This window comes from Ochotona curzoniae, unplaced genomic scaffold (assembly GCF_017591425.1).
Source record: "Ochotona curzoniae isolate NIBS_2020 unplaced genomic scaffold, NIBS_Ocur_1.0 scaffold_2476, whole genome shotgun sequence".
In the NCBI taxonomy this organism is placed as follows: domain Eukaryota; kingdom Metazoa; phylum Chordata; class Mammalia; order Lagomorpha; family Ochotonidae; genus Ochotona; species Ochotona curzoniae.
Window position 1 is genome coordinate 21,019,545 of NW_024467095.1, and position 23,174 is coordinate 21,042,718.

Consider the following 23,174-nt stretch of genomic DNA (forward strand, 5'->3'; position numbering starts at 1 on the left):
CGCCTTTGTTCTCCCCAGCCGCCTCTCTGGGCCTGTGCGCTCCCCGCAAACCGAGTGGCAGGCGCTGATTGGTGGTCGCCACGCAGCCAATCCGGAGGGGGCACCTCACGCTAGCGCTGGGAGTTTTAAACGCGCAGCCGAGGGGCGCGCGGCGAACGGGAGGTGTGGGTGGCCGGGTGGGAGGCGCCCCGACCCGCGCGCCCTGCGTCGCGCGCGCATTGGCCGGCCCGCGGCTTCCTCCGCCCCCAGCCAATCGCCAGGGACGACTTCCTGGAGGGTTTTTTCCTCGCGTTGAGTGTCGCTCTCCCAGCTCGGAGCCCATCGGGCGGACCCAGCGAGCCCAGCGCTCCGCAGCCCTCGGCGCGAGCAGGCCGCGCTGCGCACCGGCAGCCATGAGGCCCCGCAAAGCCTGCCTGCTGCTGCTACTCTTGGCGCTGGCGCAGCTCTTGGTTGTGGCTAGCGCCCAGGAGGCGGACGAGGAAGGTGAGCTGGGCGTGCGCCCCGGGCCTGGCGGGACGCAGCGACCTGCGCTCCCCGCGACTGGGCCGAGGGGACTCTGCGCACCAGAAAGGGGGGTGACTTGACGGAGTCCCTGGGGACGGTGGCGGAAGCAAGGGATCCAGGGGGAGGTGGGAGGCCGGGGCTGGGGAGGAATCCCCTGCCACCTGAGGCAGGAAAAGTGGCCCCTTGTAACGCTCCCGGGAAGGGGAGCGTGGACACTGGCCAGTACTTGGCGTGGCCGAGTGTGAAATGGGACAGGGTCCCTCGTGGCTCCGTAGGTGTGAGGAGTGAGGGCGTGAGGACCGGAGCGGGAGTTAAAAAAAGGGGGGGGGGACTCTACATTTGCAAAATTTTAACCCTGGTGTTCTGGCGTGAGAGGAGGGAGACGCTCGGCTTGCGTCTTTTGGGAACTAGAGACTGCCTGCCTTGTACCAGCAGGTATTTAACGCGGACTTCCCGGAGGTCCTGGGCGGCCAGGATGACGAGCGCGGGGTCTGCAATTTTCTTCGAAATCAGCGAAGGCAGACACCAGAGAACTTTGGAAAGTAGAAAGGCTGGCTGCAAAAAGTCATTGTTCCTAGAAAACAGCGCGTTGTCACCCTGTTGATGAGGAGTAACCGTTCTCAGCACTGTTTTCTTTCACCTGCTGAATTCCTTCCAATACAAATAAACGCCCATTTTGAATCTGAATGTGTGGGAGAAATCTGAACTTTACACTCTTGTTTTCAAACCGCTTGAGTAACTTAAGTATAGGTCACTGATTTGCATGAGTCTTTGCCCAAATAGAAGAGGCAGTAAGAAGCAACGCCCTGTGAAAGATGCAGCTGTGGAAGGGAAACAGGTAGCAGGGCCTTTGGGCCCCTTTATCCAAATCACCTGCTACTTATGTAAATTCAGGTACCCCCCCAGACGCACTATGGCAGGGTGCATGGGAGGGCCCCAGGCTCTCCAGTTTAAGCAAGTTCTTCATGCTGTCTGGGGCGGAGAAAACATTGGGATGCACTTTGGGGTTGACGGTGTGGGTGGGAGGGTGCCTTGGCTTTGAGTCAGGGTGGAGGGGTTAAGGAGCAGGCTTGGGAAGCAGTGAGGGTGTTTTCCCTGTGGGTGGCAGGGCACTTAGTGCAGCTGCAATTCTGGCCTGTGATCCTGGTGGCGGAGAGCAAGTCTCCTGGGTTGAGGGCCTCCCTGGCCCACCAGATACTTCGACAACAGACCAGGAGGGCGGTGCCTGCCTCCTGCCCCCCATGCTCCAAGGCGTTGGGCTTCCCCCCTCTGCTGCTGTTGGAGTTTTATGTCTCAGTGTTGCCTCCCCGGCCTTCTCTCACACACACATCCTACGGTGTAGGTCTTAAGCGTTGATGGGCTTTTCTGTGTCGTCACCTGCTCTCTTTGCCCCTTTCCTGGTAAAATAAGGAGGTGTTTTGCTCTTGTTTGTTACCTGCATTTGTTGCGGGTTGGCTGGTTTCGATGTAAATTCACTTTAGTGTAAATTCACTTGTGTGTTGTGCTAAGGAACTGTTAGCCCTCCCCTGTATCTTCACTCCTGAGAAGGAATTCTGTTCCTGGCCGGCCTTCAGCACGTGGGCCGCCTGAGCGATTCCACCTACAGCCTTAGGTGTTGGGGAAAGAGAATCGAAGGTGACAAGATGCGTAACAGTTACGGGATTAGGCACCTGCCACACGAGCTTTAGGATCTTGGGCAAGTGACTCCGCTCCACTTCACCTCTCTCTCCTTCTCTGTGAAGTACGTGGAACCAACTTCCCTCCAGGAGTGAAATAATGTGTTTGAGCTTGGCACAGCGCCTGGCACGGAAACTCTACTGACAAATAGCCGATAGCAGTTTGCATAGCGGTGTCTGCCCTCAGCCACCCCGTGGCGGCCTAACAGCAGGAGTTTATCCTGTTGCTCATAGCTTGCAGCGTGAACAGCAGGCTGGGCCAGGGTCCCTTGCTGCTATGAGGTGAGTGTGTGGGAGTGGGGGTCTTGCAGCCACTTAGCTAGATTCCCACATTTTGGGAATCTACTTTCCTGTGTAGGCCTAGCAGTATGGCAGGTTAAGCTTTTGCCTGCTATGCTGACATCCTGTATAGGCACCAGTTTCAGTCCCGGCTGTTCCACTTCTGATCCAGCTCCTTATTAATGGCCTGGAGAAACAGTGAAGATGGCCCACGTACTTGGGCCCCTGCACATTTTGGGGAGACCAGGTGAATCCCTTGACTCTGGACCAGCCTGTGTCACCATGTGGGCATTTGAGGCGGAATGAAGATCTGTCTCTCCCTCTTTTCTCTCTCCTCCCATCTCCCTTCCTCCCTGTCAATAACTTTGCTTTTCCAGATAAAAATAAGTATGTCTTAAAACTCCAAGAAGTCCTTGCCCATGTGGTGTGTGTTAGATATTTTGCTGGCTGAGTCTTGCACCCTGTGTGTTGGGTGGATTGTGGAGTTCTCCCTCCCCTCCTAGCCTGCAGAGTGGGTGAAGTTCCCCCAGTGCTTTCTCTCCATCCTCCTCTACCTGCATGGAAATTTCGCTTTTCCTTGACAGAGCTGTGGGTGGGTGACCCTTCCTGGCTGCCCACAGTGGGCACCAACAGAGACCCAGGACAGGGAGAGTGCGCCCGCTCCAGACCCCAGCTGCAAGCTTGAGAAACTTGAATACCTTCTGGAGTCAAACCCCCCCCCCCCATTACTTGGAGGGGTGTCCAGCCTCGCTTCCACAAAGCTCCCAGCTGGGCAGGGCTGCTGTGGCCACGCCTCCCCGTGTACCTGAAGAGTAACTCCAGAGAACCAGTGTCCCAGTGTGAGGTCCTCTGGTTTATGGCGACTGGGCCGAGCAGCAGGGGCTTCGAGTCGCAGGTGGAACCAGCTTTGGGTTCTGGTGCGCTGTCAGCCTTGGCATGGGCTGTGCCTTGCCATTTCAGTTTATTCTTAGCTAACAACATCAGAGCAACACGTGTGTTTTAATCTCCTGTGATTCTTTTCTGAGAAATGTAAATAGATGAGGAAAGATTACCTGGAGGGGTCTGAGAGGAGTTGAGGAAGCTGCCCTAGTCTCCCCTGGGAGATGTGGGGAAAGCACCCCCCCAGGGCAGGCCGTCCTCCCGCAGGCGGGGTCGTGGGTGGGCCCGCGTGTCTGCCGCTGAGCCCTGGCCTGGCTTTCTGGGCTGGTGAGGAGAAGCATCGCAAAGCCAGCCTGGAGCCCGTGTCTCAGCGGGGGTTTTTTCTTGCAGTGTCTTAGAGTTGCTTGTCCCTCTTCAAAGTGAAGAGGAGGTTACCTTAAGTGGGAGAGAGGAGTCCGTTGGTCAGGAAAGGGCAGGGGTGTGTGGGATTGTGAGGCCATGCGCAGGGGGAGGTGGCCGTTAGTCTGGGGGAGGAAGTGGACTTCAGGAATAAAGGATAAAGCTACTCTCCCAGCCGGGCCTGGGAGGGTGCGGTGACCTGTGGGGCCTCTTCCCAGCAGGTGTTCAGGCCATCACCTTGCCCCCAGTAGTAATTGGCACTCTTGATGTGTCCCCTGGGAATCCTCTGCAGAAGAGAAAAATAATTGGCCCCATGGAAGCTTCTGGCTTCAGAGTTCCCAGATCACCCCGCTGGCTGCACTCGGTTCTGTTCATGCTGTAACGGTAACTGGAGAACCCCCTTCAATAAGAGCTGTAGTTTCACAATTTCTTTTTTTCTGTGTTTGGCAGAAAATTGAGTTAAACCTTTCCAGTAAGACATACTGAGTTTCTCACGTCCTGAAAACGGTCCTTCGCTTCCAAGCGTGGCTGTAATTGTATATGTATTTTAAATTTTGTTTTATTTATTTGAAAGGCTGTATGTGCTGCAGAGATCTCCTGTCTGCTGGTTCACCCCTCAAATGCACGCCATAGCCGGGGCTCAGCCAGGCCACGACGAGGCCCCCAGAACTTCTCCAGGCCTTCTTCCCAAGTAATAGAGACCCACTTGAGTTGATATCCACTGCTTCCCCGAGTGTCCTTTAGCCGGAAGCTGGTGTTGGGAGTGGAGCTGGCACTTGGGTTGGGCCCTGCAGTAATAGGATGTGCATGTCCCACCTGCTGTGCTACGTGCTTGTTGTATATTTGTCATACATTCTGGACCCTCAATTCATCATCTCAATAACTGACACCCTAGGGCCCAGCACGGCAGCCTAGTGGCTAAATCCTCACTTTGCCAAGATCCCATATGGGCACAAGTTTGTGTCCCAACTGCTCCACTTCCCATCCAGCTCCCTGCTTGTAGCCTGGGAAAACAATCCAGGATGGCCCAAAGCCTTGGGACCCTGCACCCACGTGGGAGACCTGGAAGAAACTCCTGACTCCTGGCTTAAGATCAGCTCAGCTCCAACTGTGGCTGTCCCTTGTGAAGTAAACCAGTGGACCAGTGGACAGACATCTTTCTGGTCTCGCCTTCTCTCTGTATGTCTGTCTTCCCAATAAAAAAAACAAATCTTAAAAACAAACTTGCCCCCCTGTAGATAGTGCAGGGGAGATTCCCTTGAGAGTGGTAAGACCTGTGGGGCTGTGGGTTACATTCCACTGCTTCCCTGTCCTCCATGATGGAAGACGGAAAATGAGTACTCGCTTCCTGTTGGTGCTGTCTTGGGTGCTCCTAAGAAGTTCTGTTGAACATGACCCCACCATGGGAAGCCGCTTGTCCTGCCTTTCAAATCCCATCCGGGCATTCGGACTATAAATTCTGGACTGTGGCTTGAGCATGAAGTCATGCCAGTGGCGCCAGCTGCCACGCATAGAGCAGAAATGCCATGTTGAGGCGTGTGACCACCCATCTCCCCAGGACTAGTAGTAGCGTTTTGAGGCTTTGGGGATCTAGACGAATTTTAAAAAGAGTGGATGGTTTCTTAACCATTGCGGATATTTTCTACTCAAATTCTTCTGTTAACAGAAAATGCCATCGAGGATGAAGAAGAGGAGGACGAAGAGGAAGATGAGGAGGAAGATGACTTAGAAGTTAAGGAAGAAAATGGCGTCCTGGTGCTGAATGACGCGAACTTTGATAACTTTGTGGCTGACAAAGACACGGTGCTGCTGGAGTTCTATGCTCCGTGGTAAGGACAGCTAGCCAGGGCCTGGCTCTACCTCCTCCCCCGGTGACGGGCGGCGGGGAGTCGCACCCCCTCACCTGCGAGCTGCTTTGTGTTGAATGATGAGCCTCTTGCTTCCGAGGTGGTGGTTTACATACAAGACCCATCCTGATAGTCACCGCTGGGGCGTGGGCATTCCACAAGGCATGTTGAAAGACTGGTGCCAGGAACAGCCAGGTCCTTTTCTACTCCCTGCTCCCTGGCCGTGCAGGGCTGCGATGGAGGTGGCCTCCCTGAGTGTACACTGTTGGCCTGTGTGGCACCCCACTTGTCTTCCTGCGTTTGACCCATCATTTTGTAGTATGTGATAACTCTTGTACCCCAACCCCCAGCTCTCTTCTGTTTTGTCTCAGCCACTTCTCTTTCTTGCCCTCCCTGTTTTGTTGCTGAAATAGAGGGATATGTGTGTGTTATCTGTCCAGTGCCTGATGTTAAAGCACAGTGTGAACATTTCTGTGTGGTGGCTGGGGGTGGACATCTTCCGCAGTGCTAGCATCCTGTCAGGGCACCTGTATGCTTCTGGGGACACCTTGGTCTGAGACCCGGCTCTGTTGGTCCTGCTTGCCTGCTCATGCACACCCTAGGAGGCGGTAGGCCTAACCCAACCCTGGCCGTCACAGGCACTGGTGATGCAAGCCAGCATACAGGACCTATGTCTGTCTGTCTATCTCTCAAATAACTAATCAATTCTTTTAACAAGGTTATGATATTATTTCCGTTGTATGGATCAGCAGTTTTCAAACTCTGTTCTCAGGACTCCTTAACACCTAACAATTCAGAGCTCCCAAGAGCTGTCTGTGTTTGTAAGACTTACCAGTATCTAAAAGTGCTTATTCAATTTGAAAGGATAGCAGCAGCAGAAGGCTGACTTGCTTGTGAGTCTGGGAGCCTCTTGAACACTCTGTAGCACACTTGCAAGAGTACCAGAGAGAATGAGTCATGTGAGAAGTTCTGATCTCCTAGACTGCAGCAGGAGGGATCACCACACCGACCGTTGAGCTTGTGTTTCCCCGGGCAGAGCTGACCGCACACCCTGAGACAGCTGGACTTCCACGCCCTCCAGGCCTCTCCCATTGTGTCTCCTTAACTGCCTGTTCCTTCCCAAAGCTCCTGTTTGTGTATTGTTGAATTCAAATTTTGGGGGTACCATTGACCTGTTTCACCTTCCCTAAATCTGATCCTCAGGTGTGGGCATTGCAAACAGTTTGCTCCAGAATACGAAAAGATTGCCAAAGTCTTGAAGGAGAACGATCCTCCCATTGCTGTTGCTAAAATTGACGCGACCTCAGCATCCATGCTGGCCAGCAGGTTTGATGTGAGTGGCTATCCTACCATCAAGATCCTGAAGAAGGGGCAGGCTGTGGACTACGATGGCTCCAGGACCCAGGAAGGTGAGCAGGTACCTGAGTTGCTGGAGGACGCTGGCCAGGACTCTTCCCAGTGAGTAGGAAAGGAAGGGAAGTTGGGGAGACTGGGAACTGGCTTCCCCAGGAGTGACAGCTCCTCACTGGAAGGTTTAGGGTCTTGGAGAGCTTGGTTAAACCTGCCCTTAGCAAAGAAATGGTCTGTCCATTTCTTTGACAGAAATGGCACCTGCAGCCTTGACTCTCGGTGGGTCTCGGCATTTAGCACACAACACAGTCATTTGGAATGGCAGCTCCAAGGACTTCTGCTCCGTGAGTTTCGGGTTGAGCCAGCTGACTGGTGTTTCTCACAGGCGCCCAGGGCTTGCCAAACCTCGTGTGACGAGAACCGCTGCTGCAGAGTGCCGTGTGCTGAGGGGCCTTGGATGGCACCTGCCCTCAGGCCCGCATCCTGCATGGTGTACATCCTGTAGCGAGGCCGTGTCTTTCCTCCCTCTCCTCTCCCCTCTTCCCCCAGCTTATTTTCACATTATTTGAGAGAGACCAAGATCTTCCACTCACTGATTGGCTCATCAGATGGCTGGAACAGCCCTGGCTGGACCAGGCTGCAACCAGGGACCTTGAACTCATCTGTATCTCTCTTGTGGGTATCAGGGACCTGAGCCATCACCTTGCTGCCTCCATGGGTGCGTGTTGAAGAAGAAGCTGGAATGTGAACCGGGTGCCCCCACTTGGGATGCCGGCGTGCCCAGCAGCACCCAAATGCTTGTCCAGTATGTCTCTTAGTGACTTAACGGCAGCAGCCAGCTGACACTGCATCCATTAGATAGGGCTCAATTCTTTTTATTTTATTTTACTTTATTACTGTATTTTTAAAAACAGATATACAGAGAGAAAGGGGACAGAGAGAAAGATGGTCCATCCACTGGTTTACTCCCCAAGTGGCCAATCCGAAGCCAGGAGCCTCTTCTGGGTCTCCCACACGGGTGCAGGATCACAAGACTTTGGGCTGTGCTCTACTGCTTCCCCAGGCAACAAGCAGGGAACTAGATGAGAAGTAGAGCAGCTGGGACACAGACTGGTACCCATATGGGATCCAGGTGGATGCAAAGCAAGGATTTCACCACTGGGCGCTGGGCCTCAGGGCTCAGTTCTTTAAAGCCACCCATTAGGCACATGTGCTGGACTGTTGGGACACGAGATCAATTGGATGTGGCCTGGTTCCTTCCAGTTGGTGTGACAGTCCCCTTCTGTGCCTTTAAGTGGTAGAACCTGCTGTGGGTCACCTGATGCTTAGTTTTGCAGCCTGTGTGTTGACTGGGATGCGTGTGGGATTCATAATCTGAGGTCGTGCAGTGAAGTGTCTTTCAGAGTGAACCGTCTCTTTCATGTTTGTGATCAGAATGGCAAGTCTCTCTGATGTTCTTCGGAAGTATTTTATGTACAGAAAGGCAAATATGTTTGTGCCTATGCTTCTCGCTTTTGCAGTTGCTAGCTTATCTTAAATACCATTCTGCACCCTCATGCTTTTATTTAACAAATATACTTTGGCCATATCAGTGCCTAAGAAACGGTATCTAAAAATGGATGTCGGGACAGGTGTTTGGCGCTGCTCGTGATGCCTCTGTCCCATATCGAAGTGCCAGAGTCCGAGACCCAGAGCTGCTCCCCATCCTGGCCGCCTGGGGTGTGGTGTGCACTCCAGAGGAAGGTGCGGGAGGTGATGGCTGAAAACGGGCTTCTGCCACCTGTGTCAGAGCTCCGGCCTCCTGAAGTGAATCAGGGGATAGCTCTCTGTTTCCGTCTGTTTCTCTGCCTTTGAAATAAATAAAAATAAGTAAAACAGGTTGGAAGTAAATAGCCATACCTGTTTGGAGGTGTGTGCCCTGCACTGGACTGTGTGGAACTTGGCCCATGAGAAAGCGTAAGCCAAAGTGGACTGCTCACTTTGCTGGCCTGCCCCTCCAGGTGTCTCCCACTGGACGCTGGAGAGGGCCCGCAGTATGTTCCCCAATCCACTGCCGTGCCTGTGCTCACACTGAGGGTTGGCTTCCTGCTGGATTCGGCAGCCTCTGGTCCTGAGAACCACCCAATGGGGTTTTAGTAGGTTCAGTGTCCCACTATAGGAGTTGAATCCATCTTAGGGGTGAGAAGCTACAAGCCCCTGCTCCTCTGGCATCCCTCTTGATTTTGGAACTCATTTGTGACACAGGTAGTGCACTTGTGCTCTGTACATGGTAGGGAGGTACCCACGGTTGCATTAATAGATGGAGTCCATGTCATTTACAGCTGGTTCTGTAGCCTGGGAATACGGAACTTTCATTCAGCAGCAGATCTGGCACGTTGTAGGAAAGCCTGCAGGGTGTGCCTGTGGGGGTGGAAATGGGGCAGTGGGGACCTTCCTCCTCTTCAGCTCTCTCAGCTGCACAGGTGCTGTTGGATTTCAGGTCACGCTTCCTGGTCTCCTTGGGGACACTGTCACTGTCTTGTCCTGTCCGCCTCTGGCCCTGGAGTGAGGAGGAAGGACTTATTCAGTCAGGGTCTTGTTTGGCTTCTTTCAGAAATTGTCGCTAAGGTCAAAGAGGTCTCCCAGCCCAACTGGACCCCCCCGCCGGAAGTCACGCTGGTGCTGACCAAAGAGAACTTTGATGACGTGGTGAACGACGCAGATATCATTTTGGTGGAGTTCTATGCACCTTGGTAAGAAGGGTCTGGGTTTCCTGCTGTTGCATGTTGGTTGGGGCCTTCCCATATTCAGCACATTCCTGGGCACTGGGTGAGGGCGTGGCAGACAGACAGCAGGCCTCTGCAGGTTGCAGGCCAAAGCAGAGGTTCCGGTCTGCTGATGAGAGGTGACTAGAAGGGAGATGTAGGGATGAAAGAGGATGGAGGGCTTGTATCTTCAAGAGAACAGCAACCCTAAGACCAGAGGATGTCAACAAGAAAAATAGAAAAGATGTGTGTGTGAGGGACCCAGCTTTTGGTAACCAGTATGGTTGCTGCTACGCTCTTTCCTGGGGAGGTTGTTGGGGAAGGGAAGTGACCAACTGTGTGGGTCAGATGGGAGCAGTCGGGGTAGACAGCCGAAGGAGTAAAGGCTTTGCAAGGGAGAGTGGTGAGGGGTCGGTCAGATGTTCCAGGAAATGGCCCAGAGCACAGCCAGGAGTCACCTGATGGTTCTGGTCCTGGTTAGGCCTGGTGTTAGAATGTACTGTGTACACCCAGAGTGAGAGCCAGCAGACTGAGTCTAGACTAGGAACCATCCACCCAGAAGGACTTGCCTCTAGAGCCTGCACGCTGTGACTGAGCCTTGGGGTTCACTGAGGAGAGGAAGCATTGGGACCTCAAATCCGTAGGCAGAGGCTGAGGCCGACACCCAGTGCAGGGCCTCACCTTCCCCCTGGTGGAGGGGAGGGCACCAGGCAAACGTGCTCCCTCCTGCTCTCTGGGTTTTTCACCATGCAAAATTTTGTAGTTTAAAAACCACTACATCTGGTAATGTATGGGTGTAGAGATAAAAGACAAAAGATATATATGATTTATTTATTTTTATTGGAAAGTCAGATATACACAGAGAGGAGGAGAGACAGAGAGGAAGATCCTCCGTCTGCTGATTCATTCCCCACGTGGCTACAATGGCCGGTGCTGTGCCGATCCAAAGCCAGGAGCCTGGAGATTCTTCCAGGTCTCCCACACAGGTGCAGGGTCCCAAGGCTTTGGATCATCCTCTACTGCTTTCCCAGGCCACAAGCGGGGAGCTGGATGGGAAGTGGGGCTGCTGCTGGGACACAGACTTGGCACTCATATAGGATCTGGGCACATGGCAAGATGAGGACCCTAGTTACTAGGCTACTATGCTTGGCTCAAAAGAGATTTTATTTTATATTTGAAAGGCAGTCTTACAGAGAGGAGACACAGAGATCTTCCATCTGAGGGTTCACTTCCCAAATGGCCACAATGACAAGCTGGGCTAATCCAAAGCCAGCAGCTTCTTCTAGGTGTCTCACATGGGTGCAGGGGCCCAAGCACTTGGACCATGTTCTACTGCTATCCCAGGCCACATTAACAGTAAGCCTGATGGGAAGTGGAGCAGCCAGGGCTTGAACTGGCATCCATAAGGCAGAGGCTAGCTAACTACAGCACGGCACTGGCCCCAACAGATGGGTTGTTGAAGAAAAAAATAAGCTAAGTGAGGAGGAAGAAAATACCACTGCATGTGGGGAGCTATGGGTCCCGAGTACCCTCATAACCCTCCTTTGTGAGGTGCTGGTCTGCTACAAAAGGGGCCCTGGCTTAGGGGATGGGAGGAAAGACAGCAATGACTGTGCCATCCCTTGATGGATGGCCCAGGACTGGCGGGCGCAGCTCAGGCTGTGTGTGTGGTGCGGGCCCAGGACTGGGTGCTGGCTGGCGCGGCTCAGGCCGTGCGTGTGGTGCAGGCCCATCAGGCTTGTGCTACTCTGAGAATGCTTGTCTTCACTTTGAGTCACTTGTTGTGGGATGCGTGCCTCCATCTTTGGGGACTATCAGGGTTCCAGGCCAGGTGTGCGTGCCAGGTGTCATGGTTGTCTTGGCTGAGAGTTCCTCTGGTCGGCACTCCTCCTCCACCCTCATTGGTGTGTGTCGGGGAGGGGGTGGTTGTTACATTCTTGTTCTTGGCGCCCCATTGGTATCACTGGCTCTGCCCACTGCACCTTTTCTTGCCCACTCACGTCCCAGCTCAGCTGTCACTGCCTACATGAAGCCATCCTAGACTTGTGTCCATGCTGGTCCCCAACTTCCCAGCCAAGAAAATACTCTCTCTTGGAGAGGGCATCTCGCCTGGCCCGGGCATTAGTGCCTCTGCAGGAAGCTCTCCTGCTGTCTCCTGAGGGGCCTGTGCAGTGCCCTCACCTAGCAGACATGCTCAGGGCACATGTCTGGTGGGGCTGTGGGCTGGGGCTAAGTCTGCAGTGGAGCAGGTCTCGACAGCCGTGTTCCTCCTCGCAGGTGTGGGCACTGCAAAAAACTTGCCCCCGAGTACGAGAAGGCAGCCAAGGAGCTCAACAAGCGCTCTCCCCCGATTCCCCTGGCAAAAGTGGATGCCACAGCAGAAACAGACCTGGCCAAGAGGTTTGGGGTCTCCGGCTACCCCACCCTGAAAATCTTCCGCAAGGGAAGACCTTTTGACTACAATGGCCCACGAGAAAAATATGGTATGCCGCTTCCTCTTCTCCGCCCTGTGGGATGGCACTGTCCCTGAAGGTGCCAGGAGCTGGCGGGTGGGGCGGGACGGGCAGTTCCGAGGGCTCCCGGTCAAATGCCTGCTTTGCCCCCAGGGATTGTGGACTACATGATCGAGCAGTCCGGCCCTCCCTCCAAGGAGGTCCCCACCCTGAAGCAGGTGCAGGAGTTCCTGAAGGATGGAGACGATGTCATCATCATCGGGGTGTTCAAGGGGGACACTGACCCGGCCTACCAGCAGTACCAGGATGCCGGTGAGTTGTCACCCCACAGCCCCACCAGGCCCGGGGAAGGTGGCCGCTGTGGCACAGAACTCCCACGGACTGAGTGGGAATGAGCTCTCCCTTCCGGGGCTGGAGTTGGCTCCTTCATTGCCCAGGGATGGGGTGGTGGTCATGCTGGGAGTAGGGGATACCCACTGTGCCCTCTCTCCCTGGCTGCTAAGGTGGGGGAGGAGCCTAGTCAGACTCATCCAGTTGATTGTCTGCTTTCTTCCTTTGAGGAGCCCCTTCCCCAGGACCCACTGCATAAAGGAGGGTCTGTTGAACGCAGAAGGGCTGCGTCCTGGGCTGAAGTGCACCTCAGGGGGAGCCGTTGACGCCCCATGGAGGGGCTGGGCATTTGGCCCAGTGGTTAAGGTGACCACAAGCCATATCCAAGTGTAGGTGTTTGCTATACAGCCATGTCTCCCAAATCCAGCTTCTGCTACTGCAGGCAAGACAGGCACCCTTGGACTGAGTTCCTGGTCCTGGCTGTGTGGGAATTTGGGGAGTGAACCAGCAGATGGGATTGAGTGTGTGTGTGTGTATGCATGCGCATGCCTCCATCTCCCACCCACCTTCTGCCCCGCTGTGGGTGCTCGATGTGAAACCTCAGCAGAGAGGCATGGGCAAGGTGGCACCTGTTTGCTGAGTAGTTTTGGCTGATCTGTGTTCAAAAAAAAAACTTCAGACACTTAAGCACCTTAATTAAATTGCATTTTATTCTGATAATTTTTTCAGCTAACGACTTAAGAGAAGATTACAAGTTTCACCACACTTTTAGCACTGAAATAGCAAAGTTCTTGAAAGTCGCCCCAGGGAAGTTGGTAGTGTTGCAGCCTGAGAAGTTCCAGTCCAAGTATGAGCCCAAGAGCCACGTGATGGACGTACAGGTGAGGGGCGGCTCCCAGGGCACCTGGCTGGCCTGAGGTTCTCTGGAGGCGTGGGACGGGAACATGGCGCCAGTGGCTGGCTCATCGTCCCCGTTACTGGACAGAATTGGGAACTCACGTACCTGGTACCTTCTGGAGCCGAGACTCTAGCAAGGCTCCACCTGCTTCTGCCAGAACAATTGTTCCTGCCGCTCATATCTCCTAGAAGGCAAGCACCAGGTGCCCCTGGCAACCATTCAGCTGTGGGCTTAGCCAGGCTGTCACCAGGTGTGTGGCTGGCAGAGCCTCGCCTTGCTTGTTGCCAAGCCAAGGGCAAGCCCTTTCTGTTTCCTGGATTCTGTCCAGTCCCCCACTCTGAACCCACCCACATCATCTTCCTAAAGGGCGTGGCACATTCAGTTCTAGAAGTACAGAGGATCACCCAGACCAGGACGAGCCTGGGTCTAGCTTCATGTGCCAGAGGGCTTCACTGAATAGAGCTTAAGATTAGGAGGAAGTCAGCTTGTGGGTTCTTGAACCCATCCCAGGTGCCACGCCAGTGGAGGCAGAGCTGAGAGGGCAGTGCAAGAGTCACTGCCAGGCTCTGCTGACCCCACTGCATGGAGGCGGACCCGGAAGAGGACAGGGCAGGGAGAGCAGGAACATGGTGGTGTCTTGGCACTGGTTTGGTTTTATTACTTTCATTTGCTTACCGGGGCTTCCAGGGCCCTCCTTGCGTGTTTTTCCCACACACTGTACCCACTTCGTGCCATCAAACCAGACCTCCTCCCCCCTTGGTACATGATGCCCAGCTGCTAACCTCACACTGAGACCTCCCACCTGGCTGTAGAGTAGAGCACCCTCCCTGACTGCTGAGCTCTGCACCCGCCAGCCCCACCACCTCAGCCTGGCCACTGAGCTCTGTGCCCCCGCCACCTTGGCCTGGCCGCTGAGCTGTGTCCCCGCCACCTCGGCCTGGCCGCTGAGCTCTGTGCCCCTGCCACCTTGGCCTGGCCGCTGAGCTGTGTCCCCGCCACCTTGGCCTGGCCACTGAGCTCTGTGCCCCTGCCACCTCAACCGGGCTGCTGAGCTCTGTGCCCCTGCCACCTTGGCCTGGCCGCTGAGCTCTGTGCCCCCGCCAGCTCATGGTTCTCTTCCAGATAGAAGTGGATGGTCTCAGCGTGGTAGCCTCTTAGCTCCTCGGACTCCTACTTCTTATCCGAGGCCATGCTGTTGCCCGGCAGAATGTGTGGGCCAGAGTGCGGTTTCTCCGGGCTTCATCCCACCTGCTCACAGGGCTGTGATGATGAGGAGAGCTAAAGATGGATGGTTCTGCACAGCCCAGGACATGCCTGAAACAATGGGCTCCCTGATCCCGGTGCTAAAGAGTGGGGCTCCATGAAGAGCGTTAATGTTCCCAGGAAGAGAAGGAACGAGTTTGGAAAGGGGTGGGAGGTATCTCTGTCCACTGAAGCCCACTCTAACCCATGACCTCCCTGGAGCCAGGATTCCACGGAGGGATCGGCCATCAAGGACCACATAGTGAAGCACGCCCTGCCCCTGGTCGGCCACCGCAAGAGCTCCAACGATGCCAAGCGCTACACCAAGCGCCCCCTGGTGGTCGTCTACTACAGTGTGGACTTCAGCTTCGATTATAGAGCGGGTGAGTCCCCAAGACTTGCCTGGCCCAGGGCACCTCACTTTAGAAACCCTGCCCCGGTGGCCAGGGTGGATTTTCATTATGTGCCGCATAGCTCTGTTCTCCCACCCATTTTAGCGAGAGACAAGTTTAATGTCGAGTCAAGAATTCTCTTCAGAGGGAGGTGGCAGAGCTAAGACGCCTTCCCTGGCAGCAGCTGTGTCTCCTGGGCCTGAGGGCCGTGACCCAGCTGTGCTCACAGAGCGTACCGTGCTCTGGAATGTTCCCCTGACTGATGGCGTGCTCGGGGGTGTTACCGGTGTCGGTCTCAAGCCCCTGCTGGGGTTTTGGCTGGGGCTGCCGCTCTACTGGCCGCTGAGCTCACAGCCCTTGGCTTGTCGTTGCAGCCACTCAGTTTTGGCGGAACAAAGTCCTGGAGGTGGCCAAGGACTTCCCCGAGTACACGTTTGCCATTGCGGACGAGGAGGATTATGCCACGGAGGTGAAGGACCTGGGCCTCAGCGAGAGCGGGGAGGACGTGAACGCGGCCATCCTGGACGAGGGCGGCAAGAAGTTCGCAATGGAGCCCGAGGAGTTTGACTCGGACGTGCTCCGCGAGTTTGTCACGGCCTTCAAGAAAGGTCAGCTGCTCTCCTCCACCTGCCTCACGGGTAGACTCGCACTGCATGGGCAGGCAGCGTGGCCCTGGCACTCCAGCCACGAGCCAGGCCGGCTGGGCCCCTCCCACGCACACACCCACTTTCCCCTGGGCAGCCTGAACCTCAAGCCACGAAGGTAGCTAGGAGTTGGGAACATTCAGGAAAATCTTCCCTTCGGCAGGTCCTCCATTGCTCACTTTGAAAGCAGGGACACATTTGGGCCCTGACTGAGGTTTGTTTGGGATCACATAGCCTCAGCAAGCTCAATTTCAGGGCGAGAGCAGGGCTTTGCTGCCGGCAGAGGCGTTGGCCAAGAAACAGAGCAGAGCTGGGGTGTGACTGCTGGCGCCTCGGCAGCCTCCGCGTCCCCTGGGAGCCTCAGTTCCAGCTGTTTGCCCTCCTGGCTCTGTGGAATCCGAGGACAGAGCCAGCCCCCTACGCTTCTCCTTTCGTCTCTGTGGTTGGTGTTGGTTGGTTGGTTATGGGGATTTTTTCTTTTTGTTTTTGCTTTTAAGAAAAAGGACAAATGTGTCAGGAATTTTAACACACCTTCAAAACAGGCTTCTGGGGGTTGGCACTGTGTGGTGCAGCGGAAACTGTCCCACCCCTGCCATGGGCCTGGGACAGTGCCTGGGGCCCCTCCACCCACATGGGAGACTGGGAGGAAGCTGCTGGCTTTGACCTGACCCAGCCCTGGCTGCTGTGGCTGTCGGACAGTAACGTCCCAGTGCCCGTCCTAGTGCTCCTGGGCCGCAGTGACTCCTGCTCTGGGCAGAGCCTGGAACCCATTAGACCGCGGGCCGGGTTCACTTGCACCTGCTGGCTCTGGCAAGGACTGCTCGGAGAGTGGGAGATGGGTTACTGGAGGAATAAGGTGCCCCTTGGCAGGGTGGGGCTGGCGCAGGGAGCACGTGACATGAGTCAGCCCGGGTCACTGACACTGCCTTCCCACTGCGTTCCTGCTTTGACAGGAAAACTGAAGCCGGTCATCAAGTCGCAGCCGGTGCCCAAGAGCAACCAGGGGCCGGTCAAGGTCGTGGTGGGGAAAACCTTCGACTCCATCGTGCTGGACCCCAAGAAAGATGTCCTCATTGAGTTCTACGCGCCGTGGTGCGGGCACTGCAAGCAGCTGGAACCCGTCTACACCAGCCTGGCCAAGAAGTACAAAGGCCAGAAGGGCCTGGTCATCGCCAAGATGGACGCCACCGCCAACGACATCACCAGCGACCGCTACAAGGTCGATGGCTTCCCCACCATCTACTTCGCTCCCAGTGGGGACAAAAAGAACCCAATTAAGTTTGAGGGTGGCGACAGAGATCTGGAGCATCTGAGCAAGTTTGTAGACGAACACGTGACCACACAGAGCCGGACCAGGGAGGAGCTCTGAAGGCCTGCAGCGTGCGCAGGGCCGGGTGAGCCACACTGCGGCAGCCTCGGCTGGGGCCTCACAAGGCAGTACCGTGACCTTTTGGGGTTTGTTTCGTTTTGTTAATTTTTTTATATTTTGGTATTCTAGCCCACATTCTGAATACTGAGTAGCCGGGAATGACCCAATAGTTAGTCCAGATTTTTACGGAAGATACATTTATTTTTATCATTGGGAGTTTGATTTTTTTTTTGGGCTTTCCACTTTCTTTAATATTTCCTCAAAGCTTGTAAGCTGAATCTGTTCTGAAAATATCTTCTTTTTTAATTTAAAGTTTAAAAAAAATCTTTGCCACACCATGTTGGCCTTGCCTTTTATTTTCTTATTGTCCGAGGGATGGCTACCCTAAGAAGATGGGCCTGTCCGTGTAGAGCTAGCCCCGGACCCGGACACAAACGCTTCAGGGTGGGAGTGGACAGACGGGAAGCAGGGCAGGACAGAAACGCAGCATCAACCTCAGTGATGTCACTTGTGTCCCGGGAACCACAGAAGGCCCGGCCCCAGCTTGGTGGGCAGGGGTGACCTCAGGCCGGTTCTGTCGTGGTGGGGAAGGGGCAGAGCGCTGGTGTTGGGAGGGAAGGAGCCTGGCCTGCCCTCACTGGAGGGTGCCGTGGGTCAGACCACTTCCCGTGGCGTTCGCCCAGGAATTTGTTCCTGTTGGTAAGTCTTTCTACTCCTCCCTCTTCGCCTGTCACCTGATCCTGGCTTTGTGTTTCTAAAATGTTTCTTATATGAAACCAGTTCTCTGCTGTTTCACTCCCCAGATCCCCTTCACAAGCAGGGCTGAGCGGGGCTGGACCGAAGCCAGGAACTGGAACTTGGGGGTGGCAGGGACCCAGCCACCTGTCCCATCACGTGCTGCTGCCTAGGGACCATGTCAGCTCGAACCTGGAGTTGGAAACAGAGCCAGGACTTGACCCAGGCAGGCACTCCCAGGAAGGACCCGGGTGCCCCACCCAGCAGCTCCCTGGCTTTGTGGGCAGTGACCTGTGGGCACATAGCCTGGTTGCGGAGGGGCCGGGGCACGGGGCCCGGCTGGGCTTTCCCACAGGCCCTGGTGGGAGGGGGGAGTCTGGCTAGGGCACAGGGCACCTGCTGGCCGCTGGGCTTCCAAATCGACAGTGGCCCGGGGTGTGTTGTGCCCGCTGCATGTCCTCCCGTCTGCCTAGGGAAGTGGAATTAACAGATGGATGCCACCAAGTTTTTGATATCCATGCAGGTTTTTTTTTTTTTTTTTTTTTTTTTTATCATAGGCATTTTTGAGTGCTCAGACACACATTCCGAAAGTCTTTTGCACCAAAATGAACTCATCTTCTAATTCTACTTTCCACAAACCTTCGAGAAATACCATGAGTTGATGTTCCTTGCAGGGGACCAGGAGGGCAGAGGTGTAGTCTGGAGACCATAGCGCCCAGGAGGTAACCCTCCATCAGAAGACCCCCTCCCTGCATCCCGTAGCTCCACACAGATCGGGGAGCTGGCTCAGAGTCGTGGAGGAAAGTGCAGCGGTTCCAGTCCAGGGTAAGCATATCATAGTGAACATGTGCAGGAAGGTGGGAGCCCAGAGAGGGTGACTCCCAGGCAGGGGGTCCAGAGCAGCCAGCCAGAGAGGAGGAGGAGGAATGCCTAGGGCAAGGACAGACCACAAACCCCAAATTCCTGTGACAGCTGGGGCTGCACCTGTTCAGATCTGGGAGATGCAAATTCAGCCTGGGCCCACTCGTGGTCAGTACGAACTCTGTGACTTGAGCCATCACCCAGTGACTCCCAGGTGCACCTTAGCAGGTGGCTGATGGAAAACAGAGCAAGACAAACTCGGGCACCGTTTATCTGCTCTGCTACTAGAACTTTAACCCAAGCTGCTTCTGCTGCTCAGCTGTGCAGCTTAGCTTTGGACAAGCTCTGCCTCTCTCTGAGCTTACTGTGAAGAACAACTTCCCCAGGGCCAGTACTGGGGCTTAATGGGTTAAGCTGACCCAGAGAAAGCCGCAGAGGAGGGCCCAAGTGCTTGGGCCGCTGCACCCACGTGGGAGACCTGGATGAAACTCCAGGCTCCTGGCTTCAGTGTGACCCAGCCCACTTGAGGCGGGAACCAGTAGATGGAAGAGCTCTCTCCCTCTCCGTGTAACTCTGCCTTTATAATAATAATACAACTTGCCAAGGGACTGGTAAGGTCAGCGAGCTGTGTACACATGGTTGGTGCTGTGCCCAGCTTGTGGCCATCAGGAAACCGGTGGGCCTTGCTCCAGGCCCCACAGCGGCAGCTGAGCCCCAGGGTCAGAGTTGTGGTCAGTGGAGGCCACATTCCCCCAACACAACGGTTCTGTGTGCTGGATTAGTGCTTTCCTCCTAGTGTGCAAAAGGAAACTGGTGCACAGAGCAGATGTTCACCTGAAAGGTGCCAGGCCTCCATCTGAAGGCCTTTTCGCTGCTGAAGTCACTGTTGTCCTCAGCTGTGACTTCCTGCCCCACAGGACTGTACAGACTCTGCTGCGGGCGTGGCGCCCCGCTTGCAGAGTCGGCCTGCAGGTTGGAGCTCGGCATCTATTCCCTAAAACTTCCATCACCCACACCGTGTGTGCAAAAGGCAGGGCACGTTCTCCTCCCCGTGGAGGAGAAAAGCAACGGTGGGCTGAGCAATTCAACAGGTTCTTCTAAAACTGCTGGCTCTGTAAGTGGGCAAGCCGGTGTAGCATTCTGAGCCGGAGTTGTGGCACAGCGTGTTAAACACCATCTGATCTACAACCATCCCCTGTGGGCTCCACTTCCATGCCTGCTCTCTGCTGGTGCACCTGGGTAAACAGCGGAAGATGGCACAAGTGCTTCAACCCTTGCCACTCCTGTGGGGGAGCTGCGTGGAGTTCCAGTTTATTGCAACCATCTGAAGAATGAACTAGTAGATGGGCGATCTCTGTGTGTGTGTCAGTAACTTTGCCTTTCAAATAAAGTAAATCTTAAAAGAGTGTCCTTTCTTTCCACACTACCTGCCCTGCGTCTGAAGGAGGTTCGTAGATGCTCCGTTCACATTCAAGTCTGGCATGGGAAAGGCCAGAGCTGCCTCTCCAGGTGCCAGGGACTGCCATGACCCTGCTCCGTGAACTTGCATTTGGGACTTCCCAGAGCCCCACAGTGTGCCCCCCTGGAGTGCCAGCAGCCTTCAAAGAGTATGCCTGCCCTCCTCAAGGCCCCGACTACCAGGATCCAGGGTGAGAACTGTGGGCCAAGGAGAACTCCAGAGTCCCCAAGGACAAGCCGGAGCCTTAAGCAACCTCGGTGCACAAAAAGCAAGCAGCGCATGAGTCACTCCAACAGGTCGTGCAGAGGGCTCAGACCCTGCCGGGATGGAGGGGAACGTCCGATTCCTCCCACCCTGACTCGGAATCCTCCTCCACCTCCAGCCGCACCTGCCTGCCTGTGGGGCCAAGGACTTGGGTAAAAAGCAGAAGCAGAAGGCCACTTAGGGCCCGGCCCGCTGTAACTTAACTCCTGAATGAGCAAGTAGAGGATTGGAGGGCCCGGCACAGGGGAGGGGCACCCTTGCCCGGCCCGAGGGGCTCCCCTTGGTTCACCCTCTTCTCACTGGCTCAGTGCAAAACAAAAGGAGCACAGTAGTCTGTGTGCGCGTGTTCGCATCTTGGGTTACTGAGATAGCCGGGGAGGCACAGGAGGACAAAGGCGTGCTTGTTGGTCAAGGAAGACAGGGAAGGGTCTTGCCGAGAGTGGCGGTGAGTGGAGAAGGAACCCTGGTGCAGGGCAGCCCTTCTGTAAAGGGCTTCCCGCAGGTTTTTCTGGTGTGTGTGTAACTGTGTGGCTTTGGCTCAGGAAGCTACATCACGGTAAACAGTGATGCCTTCAAATCCTCCTCTCCCTCTTTAGGACAAGTGCCTCACTCAGAAGTGAGAACCAACTGGGGTCTAACAAGCACCTGTTGAGACCTTGAACTCTGCAGTGCCCCAGGAAGCTCACAGGTAAGGCAAAGGCAGTGAGAGGCAACAGGGAGCAGTGGCGACCAGGCCACACTTGAGGTTCTATGTTCCACGTGAAAGCAGGGCTGATGCTGGGGCCCAGCACCTCCCGTGGGGATTTGGACCTGCTGTAATTATTCTGATTACTCAAGAAAAGCTAGGCATCTTTATGTTAGAGTTTAAAGTATTTTAACATTTTCTTGGGCCCAATGGCTAAATCCTTGCCTTGCGCATGCTGGGATCCCATAAGGAAGCCGGTTCCTGTCCCAGCTGCTCCACTTCCCATCCAGCTCCCTGCTTGTGGCCTGGGAAAGCAGCAGGCCCGACACCTTGGGACCCTGCACAGGAGGATCAGCTCCGCTCGAGCAGCGAACTAGTTGCCGGCTTGCCATGACTTATGGAAAACGGGGCTGCTCCTTCCTGCCAGCTCCTCTGGCTTTGCAAGCCAGGCAGGGGCTGTGCTGCTTTCCCAGGGGGCTGTGTTCAAGTTCCTGTGTGTGTCCTTGCCACACAAGCAGCCACAGGGGGAGGCCTAACCTTGCAGGAGGCAAATCCCCAAAAGCCAGTAGAGCAGGGCCAGTGTCACCCACTGGCACTTACAGTCCTTCCCTGCTGTGCTAGGAGGACCCGTGGTCAAACACGGACACAAGGAGTTGCCCTTCCTGAAAGAGGGACATCTGTGTGGGAGAGAAAACTTGGAAGTTGGGTGGGCGTTGCAGCTATGCTGGTTCGAGTCTCGGCTGCTGCACCTGGGAAAGCAACACAGGACGGTCACCAGCTTGGGCCCCTGCACCCACATGAGCGACAGGGAGGAAGCGCCCGGCTCCTGGCTTTAGCTCCTGGCTTTGTGGCCCCACCCTGGCCACAAAGGCCACCTGGGGTATGAACCAGTGGTTGGAAGATCTCTCTGTGTAACCCTTTCAAACTAACAAAAATTGCGTTTTCTTTTAAAAAATAATAATAATAAAATAATAAATCGTGGAGGCTGAAGCCATTCAGGGGTGGTGGTGAAGAGACCTTAGCGAAGTCACACAACTGAGTCAGCAAGTGCTGCTGGCCAGGAAGTGGGCTGGCAGGATCCAGGGGACCCCAAGCGGCCCATCTCCACCTGCTGCGGGGAGGGGAAGGGCAGGTGACCGGCAGCTCTCTGTGGTCGGCCCCTTCCAGCCAAGCTGCCATCAGCCAGTCCCGGGGAGGAGGCCGAGTCCCTGGCCGCTGGCTGCTGGTGCCCTGGGAGTGTCCAGGCCTCGCAATGGGCACCACTCCACGCTGTGCAGTGGGCCAGGAGCGGCGTCGCAGGCGTGGCGCGGGGCGGGACCGCGGGTCCTCGGGCTCTGTCCAGTGTCTGCGGACCCCAAGGGCTCGCGGTCCCGGGGCTCTGGGCAGCATGGTCAGCCACGGGCCGCCGCCCTGGCCTCCGGCTGCCGCTTCCAGCTCGGACAACCTGGGAAACCTCCAAGGTGCCGTCCGACTCGCCCCCTCCGGCCCCACGTTCCCCGGCCGGGCTCGGGGGGCGCTGCCCTCACTTGGGGCTTCCTCGGCCGGACCGTGTCCTTGGGGTCCGGAAGGAGAGTTGCCCCGAAGGTCGCGAAGCAGACAAAGGAGGCGGCGCCGATTGGGCGGCTCTCCTCGGAGGGGCCGGCCCTGTGACGAGGGCTAGTTTTGCATGCGTGCTTCCCAGGATGCTCAGCAAGACGCAGCCACATCTGCTTCCTGCTGCGAAATACGTTTATTCCTCCCATGGATAACGGGATGCTGGGGGGGGATGTTCAGAGGGTGTAGGTCATGGAGACCCTTCGTATAGTCATGGACCAGCGACCGCAGAAATGTCGCTCTAAGGTAAAAGTGAGAGCTTTTGTGAGCTTTAAATAGCGCCAGCAGCAGGTGCCAGAGCTGGCTGGTCCGAAGGTAGTGAGCCATCACAATTGATTGTTCACAGTCAGTTACAGGTCGAACTCCTCGTTCTACTCTTCCCCCCTCCTCACTACTGCACTTGACTAGTCTTTTTGCCTTTGGAAGTTAACGCTGGCACGAAGCAATGTTTGTTGCAGAAGGAATGTACTAGTGGCTTTGCTTTTTTTTTTTTTTTGTGCCACTTCTTAATACTGTGTGGATTGCGTGTCATTTCTACATCTTGTAAGTCATTTGCAAACAAAAGATGAGA

General features: G+C 55.4%; 1 protein-coding gene across 2 annotated transcripts; it reads left to right on the forward strand.

Moving 5' to 3' along the window:
• The first annotated feature begins 251 nt into the window (after positions 1-251).
• PDIA4 (protein disulfide isomerase family A member 4) lies at positions 252-17,593 on the forward strand. Of its 2 annotated transcripts, XM_041002196.1 has the most exons (11): positions 252-483; positions 1,699-1,725; positions 5,425-5,566; positions 6,788-6,993; positions 9,528-9,666; positions 11,956-12,161; positions 12,285-12,443; positions 13,191-13,342; positions 14,828-14,984; positions 15,368-15,601; positions 16,591-17,593. In XM_041002196.1, exons 1-11 carry the CDS (start codon positions 393-395, stop codon positions 17,004-17,006), a joined length of 1,929 nt encoding a protein of 642 aa, XP_040858130.1. In that variant the 5' UTR covers positions 252-392; the 3' UTR covers positions 17,007-17,593. The 2 variants fall into 2 exon arrangements, with proteins under 2 accessions (XP_040858130.1, XP_040858129.1); XM_041002195.1 differs by lacking the exon at positions 1,699-1,725 and having other exon boundaries at positions 253-483; positions 5,404-5,566.
• Positions 17,594-23,174: the final 5,581 nt, after the last annotated feature.

Excerpts from the sequence above, each read along its gene's own strand:
- PDIA4 (XM_041002196.1), top strand. The coding sequence starts at position 393 with ATGAGGCCCCGCAAAGCCTGCCTGCTGCTGCTACTCTTGGCGCTGGCG. Across the intron at positions 6,994-9,527 it reads TGGCTCCAGGACCCAGGAAG|AAATTGTCGCTAAGGTCAAA; the intron begins GTGAGCAGGTAC and ends GGCTTCTTTCAG. Across the intron at positions 15,602-16,590 it reads TGTCACGGCCTTCAAGAAAG|GAAAACTGAAGCCGGTCATC; the intron begins GTCAGCTGCTCT and ends CTGCTTTGACAG.